General features: G+C 38.7%; 1 protein-coding gene across 1 annotated transcript; it reads right to left on the bottom strand.

Annotated features, from left to right (window-relative positions):
- Positions 1-329: 329 nt before the first annotated feature.
- Positions 330-12,731, bottom strand: LOC104906682 (zinc finger CCCH domain-containing protein 49). Its single transcript, XM_010695468.4, has 4 exons — positions 12,471-12,731; positions 9,672-9,941; positions 8,128-8,351; positions 330-1,430 (listed from the first exon to the last, which is right to left on the bottom strand). The coding sequence occupies exons 1-4, from the start codon at positions 12,573-12,575 to the stop codon at positions 623-625; spliced, it is 1,407 nt and encodes a 468-aa protein (XP_010693770.1). The 5' UTR covers positions 12,576-12,731; the 3' UTR covers positions 330-622.
- Positions 12,732-25,516: the final 12,785 nt, after the last annotated feature.

Genomic DNA, 25,516 nt, shown 5'->3' with positions numbered 1-25,516 from the left:
GGAAAAAGGAGACAAGAGTAATGGGGTGTGCATAAATAGTTCATACAATTTCTTCTCCAACGCAATTGGAGAGGGGGCGGTGGTACGTATGAGCTGGCTTCATCAGCTCTTCATGCTGAAAGTCAACCTTAATTCTATAAACATCACCACAATCACAACTTGAGGTAGCTTCATTTGGTAAGATATATTATGAAATTCAGCCCTTTAAACGTTTGAAAAATCATTACGGAGCCATTAAGTTGTGGTATGCATTTACAATATTAAAAACAATAAGTGCAAGTTGGCATTTATCTCTGTGTATATGATGCGATCAAAACATGACTAACCAGTAACCACAACGGAAACCATCCGAGAAAGATAACATTGTTAAGCTGTTTACATCTCAAATGTATTTAGCTGGCACCATTCTTAAGCTGTTCTCTAAAATAACTGACTAGCAGATTTGCAGTTGAGAAGGGATTGTTTCAGTTTTGACAAGATTGAGATTTAGAAAAAAGAGATTCTATATTCAGAATACATTGCCACAAATAAACAAATTTTCAGAAGGGAATGCAAAATTCCTGTGCACATACTTTAAAAGTACATCTTACTCTTGAGCAGCCCCTGATGATACAGGCTGATACTATTGCTCCTGCTGCTGCTGTGATGTTGGTGGAGGTTGCGGAGACGCTGCAGGTTGGTGGTGGTGGTATTGAGCAGCAGGGTATTGCTGGTACTGTGAAGGAGGAGGTTGCATATAACCATAAGGTGGATGAAATGGCTGTTGATAGTGACCTGGAGGTGGCATTCCCTGGTAACCATATGGTTGGTGGCCTTGAGGCTGCTTCTCAGTTCCACTTCTGATTTCTCCTGAACCTGAAGGACCACTTGAGGATCCATCTTGCGATGGAACAAGAGCACCCATTCGTTGAGGATCCATTGACGGGTAGAAGGCCCTGTCCTGCTGAGACGGTGCTGGAATATTAAAATAAGGCATTGGAGGTAGTATCTGATCCTGACTTGTACCAGGAGGATGAAGTTGACCCTGTTGCTGAGATATAACAGCTCTTGGAAGCATCCCACTGTGTGTCACTGCAGCCTGCTGCTTTGCTTGTTCGGCACTGTCAATCTCAGGCTTGGGTTGTTGAGGTCTACCCCACATCAACTTCAGCCTCAGACCCTTTATAACAAGTTTGTTTGAAAGCTCTTCTGCAGCTTTCTCTGCAGCTTCCCGGGTGGTGTACGTTACAAAAGCGCATGCTCGCTGGAGAACCATCCGTATGGATTCAATTTCACCATGGGCATAAAAGTTATCCCTCAAATCTTGCTCAGTGATCCTGGCATCAAGCCCACCGACATACAGAGTCTTGATGCTTTCATCTTCTGGAGGTTCAAGTGTCTGCATTTCACCAGCCTTGTTAAGGAGCTTCATTGCAACTGGATCATTCAATCTGTAGACAAGGCGAGCATTCTACTGATCAGAGTGAAACTATGAACCTTTATATTACAAAAAAAAAGGCGAGAATCAGCAAGTTTAAGGAGTATAAAAGGGTGCAAGTAATATTAACACTTAAAAGTAATGATGTAGAGGACCTGCAATAATTCCTAAGAACAAAAACAAATGACAGAAATGGAGAAGAATAAGAGAGAATAGACTTGAGAATAGAGGAAAACTTTCGAATGGCTCCAGACTCCCCATACAATGATGTAAGAACAATATTTTCTGAATGCTTTTCTTAATCTCTATACACTGCTATATATATTGCTAGCTAGTACTATTTCTCTTTCTAGAATATTCCTCTCCGTCTCATTGTTTGTGCTACCCCACACTACAGGTTCTGTGCTGTCACCTTTTCACTGCTCATTCTCCCACTACCAGTATTTTAGTCATTATCCCCTCAAGGTTGGAGTGGTCTCTCACTTCCTGATTTGCCCCTTTTCTGGCACCTTGCATAGGTAAACCTCAGTGGGGGTCTGCCTTGGCCATGTGGGTCTGTCACATTACCCACCGCCCCATTGATACCGGGAACGTGGTACTTGGTTCGTGGTACGTGGTCTTAGGAGTCCATCTGGTTTACTCTAGAGGCTGCAATCCGCATTCCCGTTTACGTACCACATTCCGGAACATTCTGCGTTCCATGTAACAATGCGCCGCCCACAGACTCATCTTGTCCTCAAGGTGAAAAGAAGGAAATTGATGCTGTAAGACATCATAATTTTCCCAGGTAGCTTCTTCTCTTGGTAAGTTGTGCCACTTGATGAGGACCTCTAATGGAGTGGTTCCCCTGACTCCCAACAAAGCCTCTCGAGTTAGCTTGGATCTTCAAATCTGGGGTGAGTTCTGGTAGGAGAGGAATTGTGACTGGAAGCGGGGCCTTGATGCGTTTAAGTTGGGAAACATGAATATCGGGTGAATACGAGCATGAGGGTAGAGTAAGCCTGTAGCAACCTTTCTTCCACCTGATAGGGTCCGTAGAAGCGGGGTGAGAGCTACTCAAATGGCCTTCTTGCTAAGGATTGCTGGTGGTATGGTTGTAACCGTGGTAGGACCCAATCACCTACATTGAAAATTTCCTCCAATCGCCTTAAATCTGCCCAACTTTTCTGTCTTTGCTGTGCCTTGAGCAGATTCATCCGAAGTTCATCTAACATGGCACCACGAAGTGCAACTGCTCTTCCACTGAATCAACTGAGGTCTGCCTTTTTTCCAACTTTGACGAGTGGGGGAGGATCGCACCCAAACAGTGCCTTGAATGGAGAAATAGATTTGGAAAGGTGGGGGATGTATTGTAGGAGAATTGTGCCCACATTAACCACTTGGCCCATTCTATCTGTTAATAAAGCAACGTAAACAAAGTCTGAAGGCTTTCATTCACGATCTTCGTTTGCCCATCGCATCGGGGATGGTAAGGTGTGGACCTATTAAGTTGTGTGCCTTGAAGGTGGAAGAGTTCCCTCCAAAAGATGCTAAGGAATACTTTGTCGCGATACGAGACAATTGCACTTGGAAACCCATGAAGGCACACTTCTTCGAGAAAATGCGCTGGTATTGTTTGGGCTGGGGAAGGGTGCTTGAGCCCAATAAAATGAGTGTATTTGGTCAAACGATCCACCACCACAAGTAGAATTCAGCCATCGGGATTTGGGCAACCCTTATTGAAATCCATGGAGATTTCATGCGATACTTAGGGGGGTGGAATCACAAAGGGCTACGGTAAGCCCGCGGGACTTGTATTTGAGGCCTTTTCCTGTTGGCAAATTGAGCAAGCCTGCGTATGACGTGCCACTTCCTTTCTCATTCACGCCCAATACCATGCCAGATGTAGATAAGTCTTAAGCTCACCCGGTTGGCCCCCGATTGGAGAATCATGATATTCCTTCATAAGTGCACGAGTGATCGTGGAGTTGGGTGGAACCATAACGCGCCCCTTGTACAAAAACTTCCTATCTATTATCTCAAACCCCCTATGTGACTGCCCCCCATAAGTTGCTATATGAATGTGTCCCCTGCTATGGCAGCTTGCACTTGGTCCCAAGGAACACCACACTTTCCGGGTTGTAGAGCATTGGCGGGAGTACCATTGATGTCAGGTACGTGGTACGTGGCCACGTTCCACGTTCTAGGGGACGCATCCCGGAACATGGTACATGGTCTACGAGTCCATCTGGTTTACTTTATAGGTTGCGTTCCGCACTCCCATTTCCGCACCACATTCCGAAACGTTCTACGTTCCATGTCACAATGGGCGGAGCAAGGCATGCTCCACTTTGTTAGAGGCCCCGCACTATAGTGTATCTCAAACTCAAATCCCATGAGCTTACTTACCCACTTTGGGTACTCAGCAGCAATCTAAGTTGTTCCATCAAATACAAAAGGCTTCGTTGATCGGGGCTGATGATGAACTTCCTTCCCATCAAATAATGCTACCACTTTTGGATGGCCAAAACTATGGCCATGAGTTATTTCTCGTATATGAACTTGAAACGAGCTTGCATTCCCAAAGTGTGAATAAAAAAGGCCATGAGGTGCTGTGTTTGGAGCAGCAGCCCCCAATCCATACCCCGGAGGCATCCGTCTCAAGGGTGAAGTCTGGGCATTGCGATAACCGAGGCTAATGTGATGGCTCCACATACTTGGGAGGGCGATCCGAGCACAATTAGCCACATACTTACAGTAATAACCGGTGAGCCCCAAGAACTACCAAAGTTCTCGAAGATTGCGTGGTGGAGGCCAATTTTAACATTGCTTGCACTTTTCATTGCCCATCGCCACTCCTTGGGCAGAAATTACGTGCCCCAAATAGGCCACACGTTTCTTGTTGAACTCACATTTGTCCATCTCGCCATACAATTTCGAGTATGTAAAACCAAACCAACAAGTCCACAATGTGTTCTCATCACAACTATACACAAGTATATCATCGAAGAAAACTAAAACAAATTTCCGTAAGTAAAGTTTCAATACCTCGTTCATCAATGATTGGAAATAGCATAACGACAAATATGTTGTGGCCTTCGTGAGTGTGGAAAGTTGTTTTTGACACATCATCCTCCTTAATGAGGTTTTGGTGATACCTGGACTTGAAATCCATCTTTATGAAGACCCAAGACCCATGTAATTCATCCAAAAGCTCATTAATTAAATCGTGTATTTATCAAGAATCGGGCAACCTAGCCCGGTTGAGGGACCGATAATCCACCACGGTGCCTATCTGCTTTCTAGCCACCCACTATTCGTATACGAACCTGCGTTGGTGGCGTGAAGTTGTCGTAGCATGAGGACCATCCATTCCTCCCACCTTCAAATGGATTTTAGTGCTCCCACTAGTACCACAACAACGTATCACTGTCCATACCCACCGCCGCCTCAAGCTTTTTTGCCTCGTTCAAGCTGTAAAACTCAAACTCAATATATCTATCTCTGCTCGATGTACTCACCCATTAGGGTTACTTCCCTCAAATAGTGGCATATCCAACTAACATATTTCTAGTTTTCACCGCCTAAACACCCATGTGCAAACCTTCTCCTTCGTTGTTTCCTCCACCACCTTTGTCGTTTCCACCCGGACCGCTCTGAAATCCTCCATCGGAGTCCAGGTGGGTGATTCTTCCATGGCTTGAAAATTAAAGGTTGTCTCTTCTTGTGAAGGGTAAATTGCCTTTTTAATCACTTTAAGGGCAACTTGGATTTCCTGATGGAACTTCGACTGCCCTTCTTGCACAATGGAAATCATCGCAGAGTGGTTGTCCCAGGTATGGGTAATCCTCCCTCCCAACCTTAACGACAAAACGTCCAAATCCTCCCCAAATTTTTAGGCTATTTGTTTTGGACTAGTAGCAAGCTGTGTTTCGTCTCAACCGCCGCGACAATCGCCGTTTGAGACTTCTCCACTAATCGTGTTTCGTATGGCAGCATACTACTCTTCATACCATCAATTTGGAAGAGATCTCCCGAAAAAAATTTAGTGCCCATTTCGGTCAACTCTCCATCTTTCTTTGGCTGCATGGGATGTATTTCCACGAACACCGGATCCCGTATCGGGTACGGGACGGATACGTCTAGGATTCATCCCCAAAACTAATCGAGTAGGGTGAATATGTGGGTTTGGTTTGGATAAGGATGGGCTGAATTTGGGTACGTGGTGGGGATGAATTGAATTCAGAGAGAGAGAGAGAGAGAGAGAGACGTACCCAACTACTTTAAATGAAATATGAAGGGGTAAATCTAGGGTTTTCTTCGAAATATTGAAATTCTCACTCTTAGCTACTTCGAAGCGCACCCCAACACTCTCTAAAGTGCTCGGGACCGAGCCTACCAACGCTGACAGCCTTTTTGGTCGATCCTCCTTCCAGTCTGCAGTGACTCATATTGCTGCTACTTACGTGTTTTGTTTGTTCATTTTATTATTCTTTTCAAGAGCTAAGCCTAAGTCTAGAAGGCACATATGCTATAAAGCATTAAGCACGTGAAAGAGACATAGTGGAGTACACATGTACACCACCTTTTTAAAAAGAAATAGATGTAGTGCTTATTGTTTATTGGCCATAAAAAAACAAAAACTAACTTAATTACAAGACCTTTTTTTAGGACTTTTTCATTGTTATTTACCTAACCCTGTAGTCATACTTTTTACTTATATTATTGTTTAGATTTTTACAAATATGTCATTTAGTGCAAAAATGAAATGGAGATTATGTCTGTTAAAAATTTAAGGTAATATTTTTCATTAAATATATTATTTATTCACGTTTGCTGAATCCAAGTCGTACTCGGTTTTGAACATTTTGATTTTGCCGTTTTCCTTCCTAGTACTCGTATCTGTATCAATGCAACCTAGGCATCAACAATAGTATAAAATGTAACTAATAGTAAATAAGTAAATATGTATGGCTTTCCAATTCCCATTCCCATAAAAAAATGATAGGAGGCTCTTGTATGATTGATTGATTGATTGATTGGATCGAAGTACGAAGAGGTTTATTGAAGTGTGAGATCAGCCCAAGACTAAGGCCGAGCAACTAGCTGCTGCAAGATTGGACGTCTATCTATCTTACCACGCTCTCCTACTCTTTAAAAGGCCGATAAAAAGATATCTCCGTACATCTTTCTTACGGCTCGTTAACGCCCCCTTCGGCTTCTTCAATTCTAAAAGGTAGTGTCTTTTTCCTATTCTTATTGGTAAATAGCGTTTTAAAGTGAAGGAATTATTAAGCGAAAGTGATGTCAGGTCCGTCCGTTGCATTAAATAGGGGATGGATGACCTCTCTTAACCACAAGTGCATCTATCATCGAGGATGATCTCGATCCCACCAAAGACGAGACCCGAAGATTTTTATGATGATCTCAATCCCAGTAAATGAAGACCTTTTCCATGTCTAACAATATATGATACAAAGACCTTAATCAAAGCAGCCTACTAACATGTGCAATTGGAACAAAGCAATTGTCTCATGTGGGCCATTACATTCAAATCAGATAAGCGATGGGTAAGATGGTGCTTAATTTTAAAAAGCGCAATCAAGGCACGCCTTGGCGCTAGGCAAGTGGAGGAGTGGGCCAAAACGCATCCGCCAAGCCAGGTGAACAGCACAACGAAAGCCGATCTGTTGCTTATGTAGGAATAGCTTGGAGTTGAGACTGCTCAAGTTTATTCTATGGTTGACTTTGCAAAATAGATTGGCTACTTCCAACAGATTAAGTCAATGGGGAGCGGCGTGTAAGCCCCTACTGTTGTTCATGTGGGAATAGCTTGGAGTTGAGTCTGCTCACTAGTTCTCTTGTCAGTCTGCCAGTCTAGGAGGCGATTATGAGGATTTTGGGTATGAGGCAGTAGCATCTTACATTCAGTCAGGAGATTGATCTTGCTGTTAAAATGGCTAGAAGGAAGTCTGCTAAAGCTAGGTTGTATGTCATGGTGTAAATTGAGACTTTATATAGTATCTCTCTTCAAAAAAAAAAAAAAAAGATTTTTGCTAATGAACTTGTTAGTTCATTACAGCTTATTAGGGACATTTTATTTTAGAGTTGCTTGCAGATGAAAAGAAGACGATTGGCTGTTATCATCTAATTGATGTTTGGTTGTTTGATAAGGTTTTTAATAGGTGCTGCATGTGAAGAGTGTTTGGTCTACACCCTTCCTCAAAGGTATGAGACCATTCATACTCATCAGTATTTGCACTTATTAGTGTTATGGTGAGTCTGTGAGTTTAGCATAGATTGTACTTATTCTCAGTTTTGGTAATATATTCTCTTATTTGACAAAATAAAAAAGGCCCTTGACCAAGTCCCCTAGGGTTATCTTCCAGGATTTCCACACTGCTAGTATGCTTTGGACACCAGCTTGCATTACAAAAAACATGAGCTTTCTCATAATATAAACAGAAGTAACCAAAAGAATGCATAGTTCAGGGGGCAGCCTCTGAAATGATTAGACCATTGATTAATGCGAGATCATATTAGATGACTTTCGAAAATGAGCAATATAAAATCATCACATCATTATATTTACCAGACAACACATAAAAACAATTCCTGCTTATATATGTGAACTGCAAGTACTCCCAATAGTTAATCATTCCATCAACTTGCAGACAAAAGCTGGGATTTAACAGGATATGAGGAACAGAAGACAGACTAATTTTACTTACCCATAATAACGATCTTTAATATTTTGCTGTGACAGCTCCCCGGTGACAGGCATCTCATGCCTGTATGGACACTCAGCACCTCGTGTGCATTCACCTCTTATATAGAAACTGCAAACATGTGCTCTGTTTCTTTTATAATATGGCGTCGTTCTCTGAAGCTTCAAAATAGTGTCATTAGGCCGCACCTTACCGTATGAGGATTCATAATCCAAACCAGCTCTAGCCTATAAAAAAGGACATTCCAATTAGCTTTATGTAAATTTTCATTTACTACTAGTGCTACCATTATTCATGCACATTTGCTAATCCATAACTTTGAGCATTAATATCTTTACTCATGTGCAAGTAAAAATAATGAAAAGTTGACATTATGATAAAATATATTGAGACTAATCAAACAAGATACCACCTGACTATGTTTTTTCTTACATATATTAATAATACAAGATGGTCAAAGAGTATTATCTAAGTAGTGTCAAAAATCAATATGGTATAACTAAAAATGAGGAAATATGACATGTTAAGTACAAAGGGGGAAACGCGATAATTTTCAATCAAATTAAATCCTTTAGCTTGGTGATAGATACTAAACTATGCCTAACATTGACAAGGAGAGTGATGAACAACATTAATAATGAAACAATGTCAAGCTTCAATGGAACCATACATCCATGCATCAGCTACTATGTATTGTCCTATGCATAATATACAGCATATAAGAAGAAGATACACTTGAAACCTGTGAGACATAGCAGTGCACCAGAGCCAAGGCATAAAGTGAAAGCAACACATGCAGCTGACGTGCCCTTTTGTGCAAAATCTCGAACTTGCTAACTTACCAAAGTCTAGGAGAGAAGTGGAAATAAGCAACCTAAATAATTTAGAAAGAAAATATTAAAATTGCAACACATGCATTGTGAGTGCGACTTCACATCGCTCGTCCTAGGGTTCTGGGACACTTCGTGCCTCGTCCTTCACAAATGTCAAAAAGTTTGCAATATATTAAGAGGCTTTCAGTGTCTTTCATCTGAAGCCAATATGTTGTGTGCATGACAAGGTTAAGGTAGAAAACAACTACCTAGAAAGGTCAATGAACAATACCAAGACAAATTAAGAACACGACTAGTAAGATTCCCTTATACCACGCTCCTCTCTCACCGTATAACTATTTAGCTTCCACATACAGCTGCATCTAAATATCTCCAGGGTCAAAATTCTTGGAAAACTCAAGTGAACAGATGAGAGTGTCCATTGTTCATATAAAGCAATCTAGGTACCATGCCTACCATGACCTTAATGACGACTAAACAACATATTTGAATAATAATATACACATGAAAGGTGTAATATAGCAACTAAAAGAAAGGGGGAGATACCATCAAATGCATTCCTGCTAACTAATGCACTCACTAGTAAGTAACCCAAACATTATCCCAGATGCATACATAGCAAGGTTTCACTCTTTGATAAGATAGATGGCAGAGTTGCTTGCCACACCCACAACACACACATATTCAGCTATAATGAAATGTAGATAGACATACCTTGCGGTCATGTTCCTCTGCAAAATATTCCCTGTTCACATCACTTTTGGGGATGGCATCATTGGTGCTAATGCTAAGAGCAGTGTCTCTAACCTGGACTGGCAATCCATACTCAAGATCCAGGAGACAGACTTGACATACATTTTTCAATTTACTGCATGTCTGGCAAATCTCTGTTTTCTTATATCTAGCATCTCGACCTGGTCTCCAGCGGAAAACTGTAAAGGGCCTTGTACAGATCTTACATTCCTTGTCATATTCTGCTTTAGTCTGCAAGATAAGAAGATCCAAAGTTGGCGGAAATCTATCAAAGACTCAAGTAATACAGCAAGTCAACAAAATATCTCATACCCTTAGCAATAGTGGCCTAATTCTGATTAATAACACTTAACAATGACAAAAACTCAGGGAAAAGAAAACCCTATGAAGTTTTACTACGCTAATAGTTGGTGAGTTCCCAAATCTACCACCATTGTGTTGACAGTTAAACAGATTATCAAGAAGCTCAACAAATAAAATATAGGAAAATTTGATAAAAACAGTCCCAACTTCAACAAATCTTCTTTAACCAGTCCCAGGTATGAAATAACTCATAGGAGTCCCAACTTTGGGGGTATTCTTCTAAAACAGTCTTCCATCACTTGCAACCGGTTAAGCGAGGAATATTTCTTTGAAAAAAGAATATGTCTCTCTCCTTTGACAATTAGACCTTTGTTTATTTCACCCTTCCTCACTACTGCCCCATCCCCATATTTGCCACTTTTCACACCATCTTCTTCTTCCTCCAGCATCCCTTCAAGTCCCCACCACGATAATAATTTGTCTTCTTCATTTTATAACCAAATGAATAAAATAGTTTATACCAAATGACTAAAATAGTTGCATTATATTTCATCTTCCAACTTCTAATCGACGCTCATCATCTCTTGCCTCACTCTTTCTAACTGCTCTTTGTTGGATGGAATTACAGTTGGTAAGGGAATTAATTTTTTGCCTTTTTTCCGTTTCCAAACACAAGCACCATTGCACCACCATACCCACATAACTAAACCTTCCCATCTTTCTCCTTTGCATCTCCTTCGTCTTTTCTTACTGATATATTTTCCTTTTTCAAATACGATAATGGTGGGTGAATTGGGTATAAGGAGAATTTGGGGATGGTTGAATGAGCACGACAGGTAAAGTTAAAACACTGATAATGGTGATTATGATTTTGGTAGCCTAGTTATGGTGGAAAGAGAAGCAGGCTTTGTGGTTACAGTATGGTGGTTAGACAAGTGGGAACAAAATATGGGATTATGGATGGTTACAAAGGTGTGGTGAAGAAGGAGGTAGAGTTGGGTTTTCGATTAGGCTCTAGGCTGCGAGAGAAAAGAGAGGAAGATATCAAATTATTTTATAAAAATTAAACAAAAAATAAAGAACCAATCATAACTAGCCACGTCATCCCTTCAATGTGCTGATCCCTTTAAAGAAAAACCCTGAAATTGAGACTACTGTGAAGTTAATCCAGAGACGGGTTTGTTTAAACAAGATGTGCAAAAGGTGGGGCAGATGTTATCAATTTATCAATATAATGTAACACAACCTTTATCCTATTCCAACAGAGTGAAATTTCCTCAAAATACATATTAAAACAATCAAAGACAACCTCCTCAAGTGATGGCATAAAAATCACCTGCTCAGAGTTTGCAAGTATACCAAAATAAAGATATCTCATGAATATGCATATGGGCAGGAATTAAACTAGGCTCCAACAGCAATTATGTCAGATGGACTGGGTTTTGGCTTGAATTAAGATAGCACAATTAGCTTTGTTTTATCTTGTTCCTGGATCAAAACCAATTCACCTCCGGCTTAACATTGCTTAGTCAAATACTCTTTTGTTAATTTGTTATCAGCTTGTAGTTCGCTTCTTTAAGTTTAAAAGCGGTCATTGGGCTTTCACATCGTAATTTAATAGTGGTGTGTTCTGTTAGCTAGCCAACAGAGATTAGTTTCATCTAGCAGATGCATCTGTTCCTGCATGAGCTGGCTTTATGCTGTAAAAACATGTTTAATCCCGGGGATGCAAGGTTAATACACAGTTCAGAGGTTGTTAGGATTAAGATTGTAACAAAATTTCCATCTTTGGCCAAAGAATTCACTATTTCAGTTGGATTAACCTTAGATTAACTAAGTTTATCCAAAGATCATCAAGAGGCTCACCGATTCTCGATTAGCTACACAAGAGAGTCACTAAAATGTTTAAATAAGCCTCCAAAGTTAAATCTTTACTTAATGGTTACTAGATTTTTTCAGAGTTTCATGTACAAGACAACTAGATAACATCACTCCAATAGAAGCATAAAAGCCAACTGTATAGTAAAGTTTCCAAAAATTCCGCACTACCATTATTCATCTTGATTCACATTCTATAGTAGCACTTTTCTGTTAAATATAATCCCTCACCCAATCATTTCAAGTTGCATAAACCCAATCGTTACTATTAGAGTCCCTCAATACAAACTTATCGTCCCCTCAGAAAAAAAAAAATACAGACTAATCGTTCTTACAACAGCTCGTATTCACCCTACAACAACTAATTCACAAATCACAAAACAGTGAGCTATCCGGAGGTCCATAGTTTTGATGCTAATTAATACCACGCTAATCCAAAATCTTACAGCCACAACGACAACCAATTTGAGCATATTTCAAAATTGAAAACAAAAAATAGGGTTTCAACGAAATGAGAGCAAAATAAATCAGGAATTTATAAGACGAATAGATATATATGGAATGCATTGGACCGCTTACCATGCGAACATAAGGATTGTCACCAAGGCAAGATTCACATATAATAGGGAAGTCGGAGCGCTCCCAGCCATCTGCTTCTAAGTCTCGGAGCAGACGATGCGCCATCTATGATCTTTGCGTTATACAGCACCGTCTGGTTATGTGATTAGGAAGTTGTGCAAAAAGTTTCAAGACCCCCCTGAACTTGGTTAGGGGAACAAGGGAGAGAAGGGGGGTTTACTGGCGCAAAGCTAATTATGCAATAGGGTGTATAATGTTGACTCAAAAAGAATCCACTATTGATATAAAAGAACTAGGTAGCCTGAGCGTTAGTTCTAAATTGATATTATTTTACGAATTTAATATGCATTTTTTTTCATTTTCATTAAAATATATTAATGAGAGCTCAAACATCTAAAAGATACAAATATAATTATTTGGACACTTAAAGCATGATACAAGTTGATTGAGATGGTAAGAGCACCCTTAACCATGAGTGGAATTTAAGATTGTGGAGGTGAGTGAAAAAAAATGGCTCTTAACCATGAGTGAAATAAAGATTGAGGAGTGATTGAAGGTGAGTGGGGGAAAAAAATAGCATGGAGTGATTGAATTGATGATCAGCCGTGGGATTGGGACCCACAGCCAGGTCATCAATTGTTAAATTTTTTTTGGCTGAGAACCACGCAAAACGCTGCGTTTTGCGTTGGGCTGTGAAACACCTTAAGAGCACCATTATTCATGATTGAAAACAAAGATCATCCCACTCTCTTTCTAACTTTCTCTCTCTAAAAAATAACATCCCACAATCTTTTCCCACTCATCTCCTTAACCATGAACCATTTTTCAATCATCCCAACTACTTTTTCCTCTCTCTCTTACTTTTTGACCCACCCAACTACTTTTCCCTCTCATCACCCAACTACCATCATACAATATTTTTATTATTTACTTTTTAGTGATATGAAATATTAATTACTAATTGATATTTTATTATTAATTAATTAAAAAAATAAAATTAAAATTTTAATTATCGTTTTAATAATTAAGTTATCTATCTTTTATTAATACATAGCATATGTAATTAACGTTTTCATTAAGTAATTAAATACGTAATCAGTTAGCGTTTTTAATGATATGAGACACAATTAGCATTTTTAATATAATTAGTGAAGAGGGAGAAAATTAAGTGTGTCCAAAATATAGCAAAATGGGTCTCTATTTATAGATCTCGAAAAAATAGAGCCGTTGGTTTTTTTTTTTTTGATTTATATTTTTTAAAATATAACCGTTGTAAAATTTACAACGGTTATATTTTACAAACCAATAACAACACGACACTTGGCAGCGTGCGTGACAAATGTCACGCTGCAACTGGCGCTGACATGCGTGTCAGCTGCCAGCTGCAGCGTCAGCAAGTTAAATTTTTTTTGGCTGAGAACCACGCAAAACGCAGCGTTTTGCGTTGTATCATGTATAATAGCAAGAAGTCATGGGTGCAAATCGTATGAACTTTTTTCAACAATTTTTCTACTTAAAAAAAGAACATATAAATCTATATTTATAAAACAATATAGGTTATAATAGAAAGAACATATAGTATATGAACATTTATGCTTAAGATAAAATAAAATATATTTTTTAAATTTAAATTTGAAAAATGAATCTGTAATTGCAAAATTTAAGAAAACAAATAACAACTTTTTAAAATTATAGAATATAAAAATGATAAAATGACGTAATTTAGAAGAGGGTGCACCACGCTTAGAGGTGGCAAACGGGTCAAACGGGTCGGGTCATAATCGGGTCAGCTTTTTGTTCGGGTTTGTTCGTGTACGGGTTAATATCGGGTCCAAGAGATTTTGGGTCATATCGGATCGGGTTTTCAATTTTCCAAATAAATAAAACACATATAAAACTAATGAGAGTATATTAAATAATTCATGGACAGTGGCTAAATTATATATAATATTTCAATACAATATTTTCCTTAAATTTGTTTAAAGAGTAACTAATATGACAACTTTTCGGGTAGGGTTTGGGTTGTGGTTGTCATTATCGGGTCAATTTCGGTTCAGATGGATTCGGGTTTGCGTATATCTGGGTTCGGGTCTATTTTAATTTAGGCCGGCTTTGGGTCAGGTTATTTCGAGTCGTTATTTTCGGGTGAAAACGGGTTTCCGGTCGGGTCAACGGGTACATGTCAATTTTGCCGACTATAACCACGCGCTACATGCACTTGGGTGCATGTTCCTATTCGTCATATCATATCATATAGCTAATATATACAACCGAGTACAACAGTTAACTCACGAGATCGCGATATTTGGTGTCTTAACTAGTCTTTAGGCCCGGACTATGCCCCGGGTACTTATATTTTTCATCTATTAATAATTTAAACTTAAAATAATTACACCATATATCACTAGTGTAGCGGTAAATGTATCATAATACTTATTAATAGGTCATGGGGTCGATTCAAGATATCATGATATTTTTTCCAAAAAAATATGATGACCAATCTATTGTTGGTTCATTGAGCACGCGATGAAATTCTAGTGCAAGAGGAAAGGTTCCACATGGTACATAAAAGCACAGCTGAAATAAATTATATACACATCAAGGAATTTATGTTAGGAAAAATTGTCAAGAATAAGTCAACCTTTGCGTTGACCGCTTTTGACAAGCCAACATTCATTAATTCCAGTAGCAAGTAAAGCTTGTACATGAATTAGCTTTTAACGAGTTTTTTTACTTATGACCTGAACAACCCCTACAATTTTGTTCAGTTTTAAGTTTCTCACGGAACTTTATAAAGTTCAAGCAGTGCAAATATGTTCCAGAGAACAATTTAATGAGTTCTAGAATACACACCTGTTAAAACTGAACAAAATTGTAGGGGTTGTTCAGATCATAAGTAAAAAAACTTGTTAAAAGCTAATTCATGTACAAGCTTTACTTGCTACTGGAATAAATGAAGGTTGACTTGTTAAAAGCGGTCAACGCAAAGGTTGACTTATTTTTGACAATTTTTCCTTTATGTTATGGAAAGCAATTTCACTGACCTTCTTTATGTGAGTTACCCTCTGACCTTTAAACTCCATCTCCTGATTCGTATTCTCGAACAACAACAATAAGATTTGATTAGCATCAACAATAATTTGTAAAACTACCCTATTAGTTACGAAGTATAAGACTCTCATATTCATGGTGAATTTTGAAAGAGGAGATGGAGCAAGGAGATGACTGGAAAAAAGAAATCAAATAAAAAAATAAACTTTATGGCTGGAAATAGATATTTATTGTCACATTACTAATTACAACACATAACTATAACTTTGTGGAAATATGAATCACTAAAGGATGTTAGATGAGATGAGATGGTGAGTCTTTAGAAATCCTTACCTGAGGTCAAGGGTTTGAGCCCAAGCTGTAGCATATGTATTTTTTAGATAATGATCATCTGACTTATTGTTGATTAATAGACACGTGACAAAATTCTAGTGACAGAAGAAGGTTGCTACGTGGCGCATAGACATTGTTATGCACACCTTTTAATATGAATTTTTCCCTTGAATAATGCAAAAAAGGGTATTAATTCCAAAAATGTGCCCCAAAAAAAAAATTCCCTGCGTACCGTCCACGTAGGACGGCACGCGAGAAATTTTTTTTTTGTACTTCAATTAAACCGCTACTTGGAATAGCGGTTTACGCATATAAACCGCTACTCTAAGTAGCGGTTATATATTTAAAATTAACCGCTAGCTTGAGTAGCGGTTGATACTCGTTGACCGCTACTTGAAGCAGCGGTTTAGTTGTCATTGGACCCGGCCCAATAAAGCGCTACTTGGAGTAGCGGTTCATTAAAAGAAATCGCTACTTCGAGTAGCGGTTTAATAAAATCCCCAAATCTGACCTAATTTCCCAATTTCTGACACTCGAAATTATTTTCTTCTCCCTCTCTCTCTTACGACACAGCAGCGAAAACCACCGGCGAAGACGACCGGCCACCGGAGCTCAGCCATCACCACCATCACCATCACCGTCGCTCACCGGACGCCAGGCGCACCACCACCACCAACTGATTTTTGTGAGTTTTTTATTTTTGTTTTTTTAATTTAATTTGCTTAGCATGCCATATTTATTATGTATTTTAGGTTCGTAACTGTTGTTAGATGGAAATTGTTTAGTTTGATTAGTATAATTTAGTTGTTGATATTGGTTGGTTAAAAATTTAGCATATTGTGATGGTTGACTTTGCATGAATTGGAGGTGATATTATTTGTTATATTGTTGGTTAAAAAATGGTGTTGAGCATTTGTGATGGTTTGATTTTGCATGAATTGTTGTGTTTAAGTTGTAAATACTACTAGTGTAGGTGAAGAATGGTGTTCATATTGCTGAATGTGTAGAATAAGAATAACTTAAACATTATGTTTTTTGTATGTAGAATATGGAGCAACCTAAATATCCTCTATACCTTTATTGGAATGGTGAATTATATCAAAATGATATTGATATTGTGTATAGAGGTGGAAGGAAAAAAAATTTGTTCATCAATTCCGGTATGATGTTTCAAGAGATTCTGACTAGGGTATATGACGTTGTTGGATGTGATCGTATGTGGAATTGAAATTGTTTATGAGATATCGATGCCGGGAAATATTGCCTGTTGCACTAGAGGATGACAGTCACTAGTGCTATGTGGCTTTCAGTGACAAAAGTCAGCATGGCAATGGAGGTGTACATTGAACAAGTTCCCAAGGAGATAAATGCAAAGTAATGTGGGTTATGTACCTTCAATGGACTTTAGGGATAGCATGGAGGTACCGACATCGCTCCTAATATGCAATTTGAATCATTTACTAGCATGTTGTTCAGACCCACATTATGTAATCAGCACATGAATAGTTTAATTTCTCCTCGTTCGTCCCCCACATACCATCCACATTCCATCTTGACACTTCTACATCAAAATGATGTTGATTTTTGGGAAAGAGGAGGAGCATGTGGATTCTGATAGGGATGAGGATGATGATGCAAGGAAATTAGCTGACAAGCGCAATAAAGGCTGGTGTTCCTTCACAAGATTGGCTTAGAGTTGACGAAGTTGTTAAAGGTTAATAGATTCATGGATGACTTGGAATTGCACTGGTTCATTACGTGGCTTCTAATTTGAGATAGGAAAGAGTTGCCTCATTGCAGCAATTAAAGAATTTTGTGAAAGCATGGTCGATCTCTAGAAACCAGATGTTTCGGGTGTTAGAGTCAGAGCCCACAAAGTATGTCATTGAATGTGCCAGAAAGGAAGTGTGTCACTGTCCATGGAGGTTGCTTCAATCATGACTAAGTCGCTCATTCAAAATTGTACGATATGTTGGTCCACATGCAAGCAATTATTTGGGATACATAACATGTGGAGACCATCCTCTCATTTCATCAGATTTCGTTGCTGATCTTATCGAGGATTTCATTAGGACTAATCCTTCATTTGAAGTTCAGTCCATCTTGACTTTTGTGAAGAACCAATATCAATTTTCAATAACATATAAGAGAGCTTGGTTAGCCAAACAAAAGGCAATAAGCAATTTTTTGGTGATTGGAATAAGTCGTATCAAGAGTTACCAGTACTTGCAAGCCTTGAAAGAGTCCGATCGAGGCACTGTCGTTTACTGGTGTACAATCCCAACACAAGATCCTACTACGCACATCTTTAAGAGGGTCTTCTGGTTTGAACCCTCCATTACTGAATTCCGTCATTGTCGGCCTCTTATCACTATAGATGGTACTCACTTGTACGGGAAATATAAAGGCAAATTATTGATTGCTATGGAAATAGATGCTAATTTCCATATATTCCCACTTGCCTTTGCTGTTGTGGAGGAAGAAAGCACGGAGGACTGGTCTTGGTTTTTAGCTTGCATTAGACCATCTGTCACAGATAGAAAGGATTTGTGTTGTATAGGAATACTGTCATGATCATCTTCTGATCGTCATAGGGTATCCTTGCAGCTATGAACGAGCCTCAAAGTGGATGGGAAGAACCATATACATCACCGTTTTGTGTGCGACATCTTGCTTCGAACATTGAATGAATACGAGTATAAGAATGCTGCCATCAAGAATCTATTCGGAAAGCTGCATATGCTAGGAAAAAGGAAGTTTTTGTACTATATGGATCGAATTGGCTCCATTAATGTCGAGGTAGCTAGATATCTGTTGGACATTTCCCCTTCATCTATGGTCTCTACATCATGATGGTGGGTGTAGATATGGTGTGCAAACCACAACATGTCTGAGTGTTTAATGGTGTCCTAAAAGGGCAAGATGTCTTCCGATCACTGCTTTGGTAAGAATGACATTTATCGTGTCAATTCTTATTTTGCTACAAGGAGAGAATTGGTGTGAAAAAGACTTGAGGAAGGCCATGATTATAGCCCGAAGGCGTACTACCATCATTGAAAAGAAATGGAGAAGGCAGGTGCTCATGAGTGATTGTTTTGTTTATATGAAGAGGGCTATTTGAGGTCACTACTGGACGTGGAACGTATTGCAGGGAAAGGTGGAAAGAAACACACGGTGAACTTAATGCAGAAGACATGTACATGTGAGAAAGTCATAATATATAAGTTGTCGTGTTCTCATGTCCTTGCAGTATGTCGATACTGGAGCTTGTCATATAGTGGTTTTATGGACGCTTCTTTTCTGACTATCGAGTATCGATCTACTTATATCTCCTTTTTCAAGCCTGTGCCTGATATGCATAATTGTTCTCCATATGATGGTCTGAGAATTATAGCTGATGAGAGGCTAAAGAGTGGAGCTGGAAGTCCAAGGTCCACTCGAATACAAAATGAAATTGATGCAGCTGATAGGCCTCACAAATATAGATGTAGCATTTGTAAGGTTTCGGGACACAATAAGCAAAGATGTCCTAATAAGAACGGTGAAGGAACATCTGGGTAAATGTTTTTATATTTTTTAAATTCCATAAATTTATATTATTTTCATAGTCGTCATTGTGTTACTAATAGGTATATGTTTTTGTTTTCTTATTAGGTCTGATGGCGCAATCCATCTTTCCCGGCCCCACTGATCGCAGTGTTCTCACCCTCCAGGACAAGCATCGGAGTGAGGATGCCTGGAGGGGAGTAGCGGACACGGTATTATCGTGTCGGTTGCATCATCATAGTCTCATTGTTGACTGGGATGTTCATGAGAGGGTTCTTCGGTATGTTGAGCGTGCTGGTTTTGTCGACATATATCGTTTGGTAGGGGGAGGTTTGGAGATTGATCGACCACTTTTGACGGCATTAGTGGAGCGATGGAGGCAGGAGACACATACCTTTCATTTGACTGTCGGGGAGGCGGCGATTACTTTAGAAGATGTCGTTGTTATCCTTGGGCTTAGAGCACACGGGCCACCTGTTACTGGTCGAGGCGAGGGTAACTGGGCTGCACTAGTTTTCGATTTGTTAGGGATTTGGCGCACCACACTGGAGAACGAGCCCAAAGTTCTCCAGAATTCGTCTTTGAGATTGACATGGCTTCGGCATCATTTTTTCTTGTTGTCGAACGATGCTGATGAGGTTACAGTACATCGATTCGCACGGGCTTATATTCTTGTCTTGATGGGGTCCATTCTTTTTGCTGACAAGAGTGGAGATGCAGTCCAGGTTCTTTATCTCCCACTTTTGGCAGATCTCGACGTAGCAGGGACATATAGCTGGGGTAGTGTGACCCTTGCATACTTGTATCGGCAGCTATGTCGGGCATCACAGAGGGGTGCGGGGGAGTTAGGTGGTCCTGTGTTGTTGTTACAGATTTGGCCATGGGAGCACATACACATCGGCAGAGCTCGGATTTCGAGGGTGTGAGACCCACCTCCACAATTTGACGATGTCGTTCCTATTTTAGGCTCCAAGCATGTTCCGGGGGTTGACCCCTTAGCTGTCAGGTAATATTCAATGTCTCACATTTGTTGACATTATTTAGTTTCATTTTTCTCAAGGATATTTGTAACACCCCGATAATTCTCTTTTTCTAGAAAATACTTTTATGATAAACCTTAGAGAATTACCCAGGCATTATCGCCCGTGTGATAACGTTTCGGCTTACTCAGAATTTTGCAGCGGAAAACAACTTCTAAAACAACTTTATTAAAACTTATGAAACCAATAACAATGTCAGAACTAAAAACACACCAACTTAACTATTGTCTGAAAACATAAGTTCCTACGAAAATAACTTAAATGATACCAGTAATACAAGAGTCTCTCCATTCCAGATTCCCAATGAGATGCATCTGCGAACCTGTAATGTCAATGCTGTCTTGACTCTGCTCCCCCGAAGGATCACCACAAGATCAATAGGCAAAGCCATGATCACAAGCACAACAAGCACGTAATCAGCAAAGTTGAGTACTACATATCAGACATAAATAATCCTAAACATGATACTACAAAATAACATGCAGGAATAAAATAATATATAATCAATATATATAACAATCTGCAGACAACTTTTACTGAACTAAACTTAAACCAACTTTTTATCACTTAAATGGAATAGTTATTAGGATGAGTTGTCTTGCCTACTAAGATGAAATGCGGGCGCGACTCCGCATTTCAGAGTGACCTGCGATATCGAGGAACCTTTGAAATAAAGAGGGATGGTGATCAATCCAGTCCTAGAAAAGCTATGGCACGCTCACCATAACCCCAACCCTTATGTCCAACTCTAGACGTGCACCAATCTAAAGTCTATAACCTATTCTCATTTCACTTTACGTTGAATATATTTTATTACTTGTGTTAACACAACAACCAAGCAAATAACACATAATTAATAATCACACAATCATAATAGAATTCCTTTTTATCTTTGGATTAACAAGTGATCACAACTTATCAACCAAGACTCCTTTACTTCCTTTTTAACCTTACCAACTTACTTGTTGAACCTAGCCAACAATAAACTTTACCTTTATATAGGTAGAACTTGTAACTTACCAAATAAGGTCCACGGTCCTCATAAGATAATAATAATACTCAAGAATCCATGTAAAACATGATTCAATCTAACTTACATTAATTCACTCACGAATTAATAAATAAACTTGACTTATCCTGCTTGCATCAAACTTCCATACAAACATTTATAATCATAAATACTTCTAGTTTACATGTAGCACACAGGCAAATAACATGTAAAACAATTCCAGTAATCATATATATGAACAAATAGGGTCCTATACATGATACTAATAAATAAAATACTCTTAGAGCATGCTTCTAAATCACATAGCACGTAGACAATGTACGTACCTTGTATAAACAAATCGGTAGGCCACTTTTACTCGCTAAAAGTCTCCTACTACGAAATCTCCGCCTAGAAAATAAAATAATGAAATAAATATCTCGAACTAAAAATTTACAGCAACTTTAAAACAATCAAAACCCCCTTAAACGTGTTTTAAAATCGTTTGTACGTACCAAACTTACGTTATTTTTAATCCCTAGTATAGTACAACTATTCTAGTGATTAAAAATCATTTAAAACTCTTAAAATACTTATTTTCTAAATGTACAGAGTTTATAAAATTTAATAAATCTTCTGAAAATATATTCAATACATATAAAATTATACACTAACCAAATCTCATGATTTATACTTTATATATACAGTTTCTAGTAATTAAAAACCCTAAAAACTATAAATTTCATGTAAAAACTAAAAATAACTTAATATAATAAATCTGAAATTTATTATAATTATATGTATGATAGCCGAAATTCATATTGCATATAAAACAATAATTTAGATTGTAAACATGCTAATTAATAATAAAATAATATAAAAACTAGTACTTTAATGGAATCTTGAAGAGGAAGAAAGAAAAACAACCACAACAATGGAGGAAGGAAGGCGCCGGCAGCAATAGCAGCAGCAGGGGACCGGCGGCAGCAAGTTTTTTGACTCAAACAAAGATTTGTGACGTTTCTTGTTGAACAAGAAACGTTACTTGAAGAAGAAGAAACAACTTTTGAGGGAAAACGAAGAACGACGGACAAAGGAGAAGAGAGAGAAAGTGCCGAGTGAGAGAGAGGAGAATCACGTGGAAGGAGGAGAGAGAAATAAAGTGTGTAGGGTAAATTTTGGGTTTATTAGGATATTTATATAGAGGCTTTACTTTTGGGCTTAGGAAAAGAGATTTTAATTAATGAAACTTTGATGACTAATGAGATGGGCTCTTTAGGACTTTAGTCATCAATTAGCTCTTTCCCTTTTTATCACTTTTGGGCTTTTGATTCCATTAAGCTTCCTTTTCAAATATACTTTTAGTAATTAAAACTCTTATTAAAACATGCTTAATTAAAACATTACAAATTTTATTAAGCTATGAAAAATATTTTTAGTTGACTTTTAAAATAGTCAACCCTTTTTAAAAGTCAAATCATTTTCCAACTCATTTGGATTTATAACTACATAAATACTTTAATATATTTATGAAAATTCTTTAAAATTGTGGGGGATTACAATATTAATATGTATTTCTTTTCAGTTGGCTTCGAGTACACCTCACTAGGTCCCACTTAGCAAGTGGGCTTCCTTACTACAGGATGCACTTGACCATCAGACGGACGAGCAAGTAGATAGGGTCTTACATGCCTAACTTATATACATTGGTAGACATCTCTCACATGCCTAATATTTGCAAGATTCTTTCTTTGAAGATGACTTGGCAGCCATATATGTAATACTCCGTATTTTTGGAATTAATTCGTAATAATTAAGAAATACCAAGAAAATAATAAAAAGGTATTTTAATCTTATTTACAGAATAATAAGAATATAGTAATATTAATACGAGTCGGTTGGGTTAATTTCGGATTTATAAAGGTTAAACCGAGTTCACCCAATCTAGAGTTACCACTTTTAAAAGGTTATAAAAAGGAAAGGAAGAGGAAAAATTTCAGAAACCCTAAATCTCTTCCTCTCCTTCCTCAGCCGTCACCCTACTTCTCTCTCTCTCTCTCCCTTCTTCCTCTCTCGCTGTTCTTCCTTCCTCTCTCGCTGTTCCTCCTACCTCTCTCGTCCCTCAGCTTCTTCCCTCGCTCTCTTGTCGCCTCCCCTAAACGTTCACCGTCGAGGTGCGTGACGGGTGACGCTGCTGTGGGTGCGGAGTGACGAGCGCGCGAGCGAAGGTGTAGTGCGAGTGGAGGGCTGGATCGATTGTCGTGCGTGCGAAGACGGGCGAGCGCACGAGGTTGCGCGAGGAGTGCGGTGCTGGTGTGAGGCTCTCGTGTGCTGCGAGCGACGAGGGTGGACGAGGTGCTCAAAGGCGTGGTGCGAGCGAAGGTGTAGTGCGAGCGAAGCTGGTGCGAGGCTCGTGTTGTGCGACGAGCGAAGGGTCGCGAAAGGGTGCGCGAGCGAGTGCTGTGCGTGCTGTTGTGCGACGTGCGAGCCTTCGTCAGGGTTTGGCCGTGTGCCGGAGGTTGGTCGCCGGAGTTAGTTGCCGGCGAGCTTAACGGTATAAAACATTTTATATATTGAATATATTATATTAAGTTTATTAATAAATTTATGTTTTCATAATTATGTTAAATTATAATTAATTAATTAATAATTCAAGTTAATGAGTTCATGTTATTATTCTGACTAAAGTTGCGAATCTGACTTTTGGACATAATACTGGATCGGACCTAAGACTTTTGGACATAAAACATGGTTGGATTTATAATTTAACTGGTTTGGTAAAGATAGTGGACTAATGACACTAACTAATATTAGTATGTTCACTAGCTTTGACTCTTAAAAGACGTTAAACTCTTTATAATAGAAAAGTAACGAAAATTCATAAACAAGGGGTTTAGTTATCGTTTACTTCAAATTATTAAACCGTATAGTCTTAGTTACGTAGTAGTTGTTAATATTACCAACGACGTAGCACTAAAGCTTTTATTTAACGGTTTAGGTCCCAATTTCATAAGCGGAACGTTCGATTAAGACAGCGAAATTCTCCGTTACAAGGTACGTACGCGTACCAGTTTAATCCCAAGTATTAGTATCATGATTAGGTTGCAATCTATGTTATTGGAACCTAGAAGCATGATAGGGAATGTTTGATTGATTGAGATTGTCTGGTTAAACATTTGTAATTGAAATTGATATGTTGCATTGGAATGCGTAATTCTATCGTAATATAAACAAGAGCATTTTTTTAATCTATCCATAGTGTAACAAGGTTGTTACAAGAGATATGATTCGAGCATAAGAGGACAGGTAAATGATTCTATGTATCCATAGTGTAACAAGGTTGTTACAAGAGATACGATTTGAGCATTTTAATGAAGAGAACAGGTAATTGATTCTATGTATCCATAGTGTAACAAGAGTGTTACAAGAGATACGATTTGAGCATTGTAATTAAGAGAAAAGGTAAATGACTATATGTGGTTATGAAATGAATGGTTAATATTAAAATGAATTATGGCAATATCTTGTAGTTGGACTCCCTACAAGTGATGAACAATGGGGGGAGTGTGGGACTTGTCCTACGCTCCTACGCAGGCCTACTGTGACGACAGTAGTGTCCTTATATTTTGACACTCAAGTAGGCGGAAGGTTCCGTTCGATCTTGGGGGTATGCATACTAAGGTGATGGGTGTGAGACGGAACAAAACCGTATTTGCATTTCATCTAACAGAACTAGTGTCTGTTAAGGATTCAGTAGCCCGTATGATTCTAGTAAGATGACGGTGCCCGTTCGATGCCAATTAAAGATTAAAGATATAAAGGTTAAAGGATGTAACATAGTGTAGCATCATGCTTAAGATTGTTCATGTGTGCATCATTTATGTTTACATGTATTCAATGGTTCATTACGTACTCAGCATAGCTGATTGTGTGTTATTATGTGTTTGATGAACTACGATGAACCATTGATGCTACAATGGGGAGCAGACTAGGTGTGCTGGTGCTGCTGCATAATCTCGAGCATACGGGGACTAGGCTTAGGTATTTACATTTAAAGCATTTTTAAATAAGTATTATTGCTAGGACTC

Source organism: Beta vulgaris, chromosome 3 (genome assembly GCF_026745355.1).
Source record: "Beta vulgaris subsp. vulgaris cultivar EL10 chromosome 3, EL10.2, whole genome shotgun sequence".
NCBI lineage: Eukaryota > Viridiplantae > Streptophyta > Magnoliopsida > Caryophyllales > Amaranthaceae > Beta > Beta vulgaris.
Note: the sequence above shows the minus strand (reverse complement) of the source record. Positions and strands in the feature narration are given on the sequence as shown.

Bases quoted from the DNA above. Each gene is read 5' to 3' on its own strand.
- LOC104906682 (XM_010695468.4), bottom strand. From the start codon at position 12,575: ATGGCGCATCGTCTGCTCCGAGACTTAGAAGCAGATGGCTGGGAGCGC. The intron at 9,942-12,470 runs GTAAGCGGTCCA...CTTATCTTGCAG, and splicing joins ACAATCCTTATGTTCGCATG to ACTAAAGCAGAATATGACAA. The intron at 8,352-9,671 runs GTATGTCTATCT...CCTTTTTTATAG, and splicing joins CAGAGGAACATGACCGCAAG to GCTAGAGCTGGTTTGGATTA.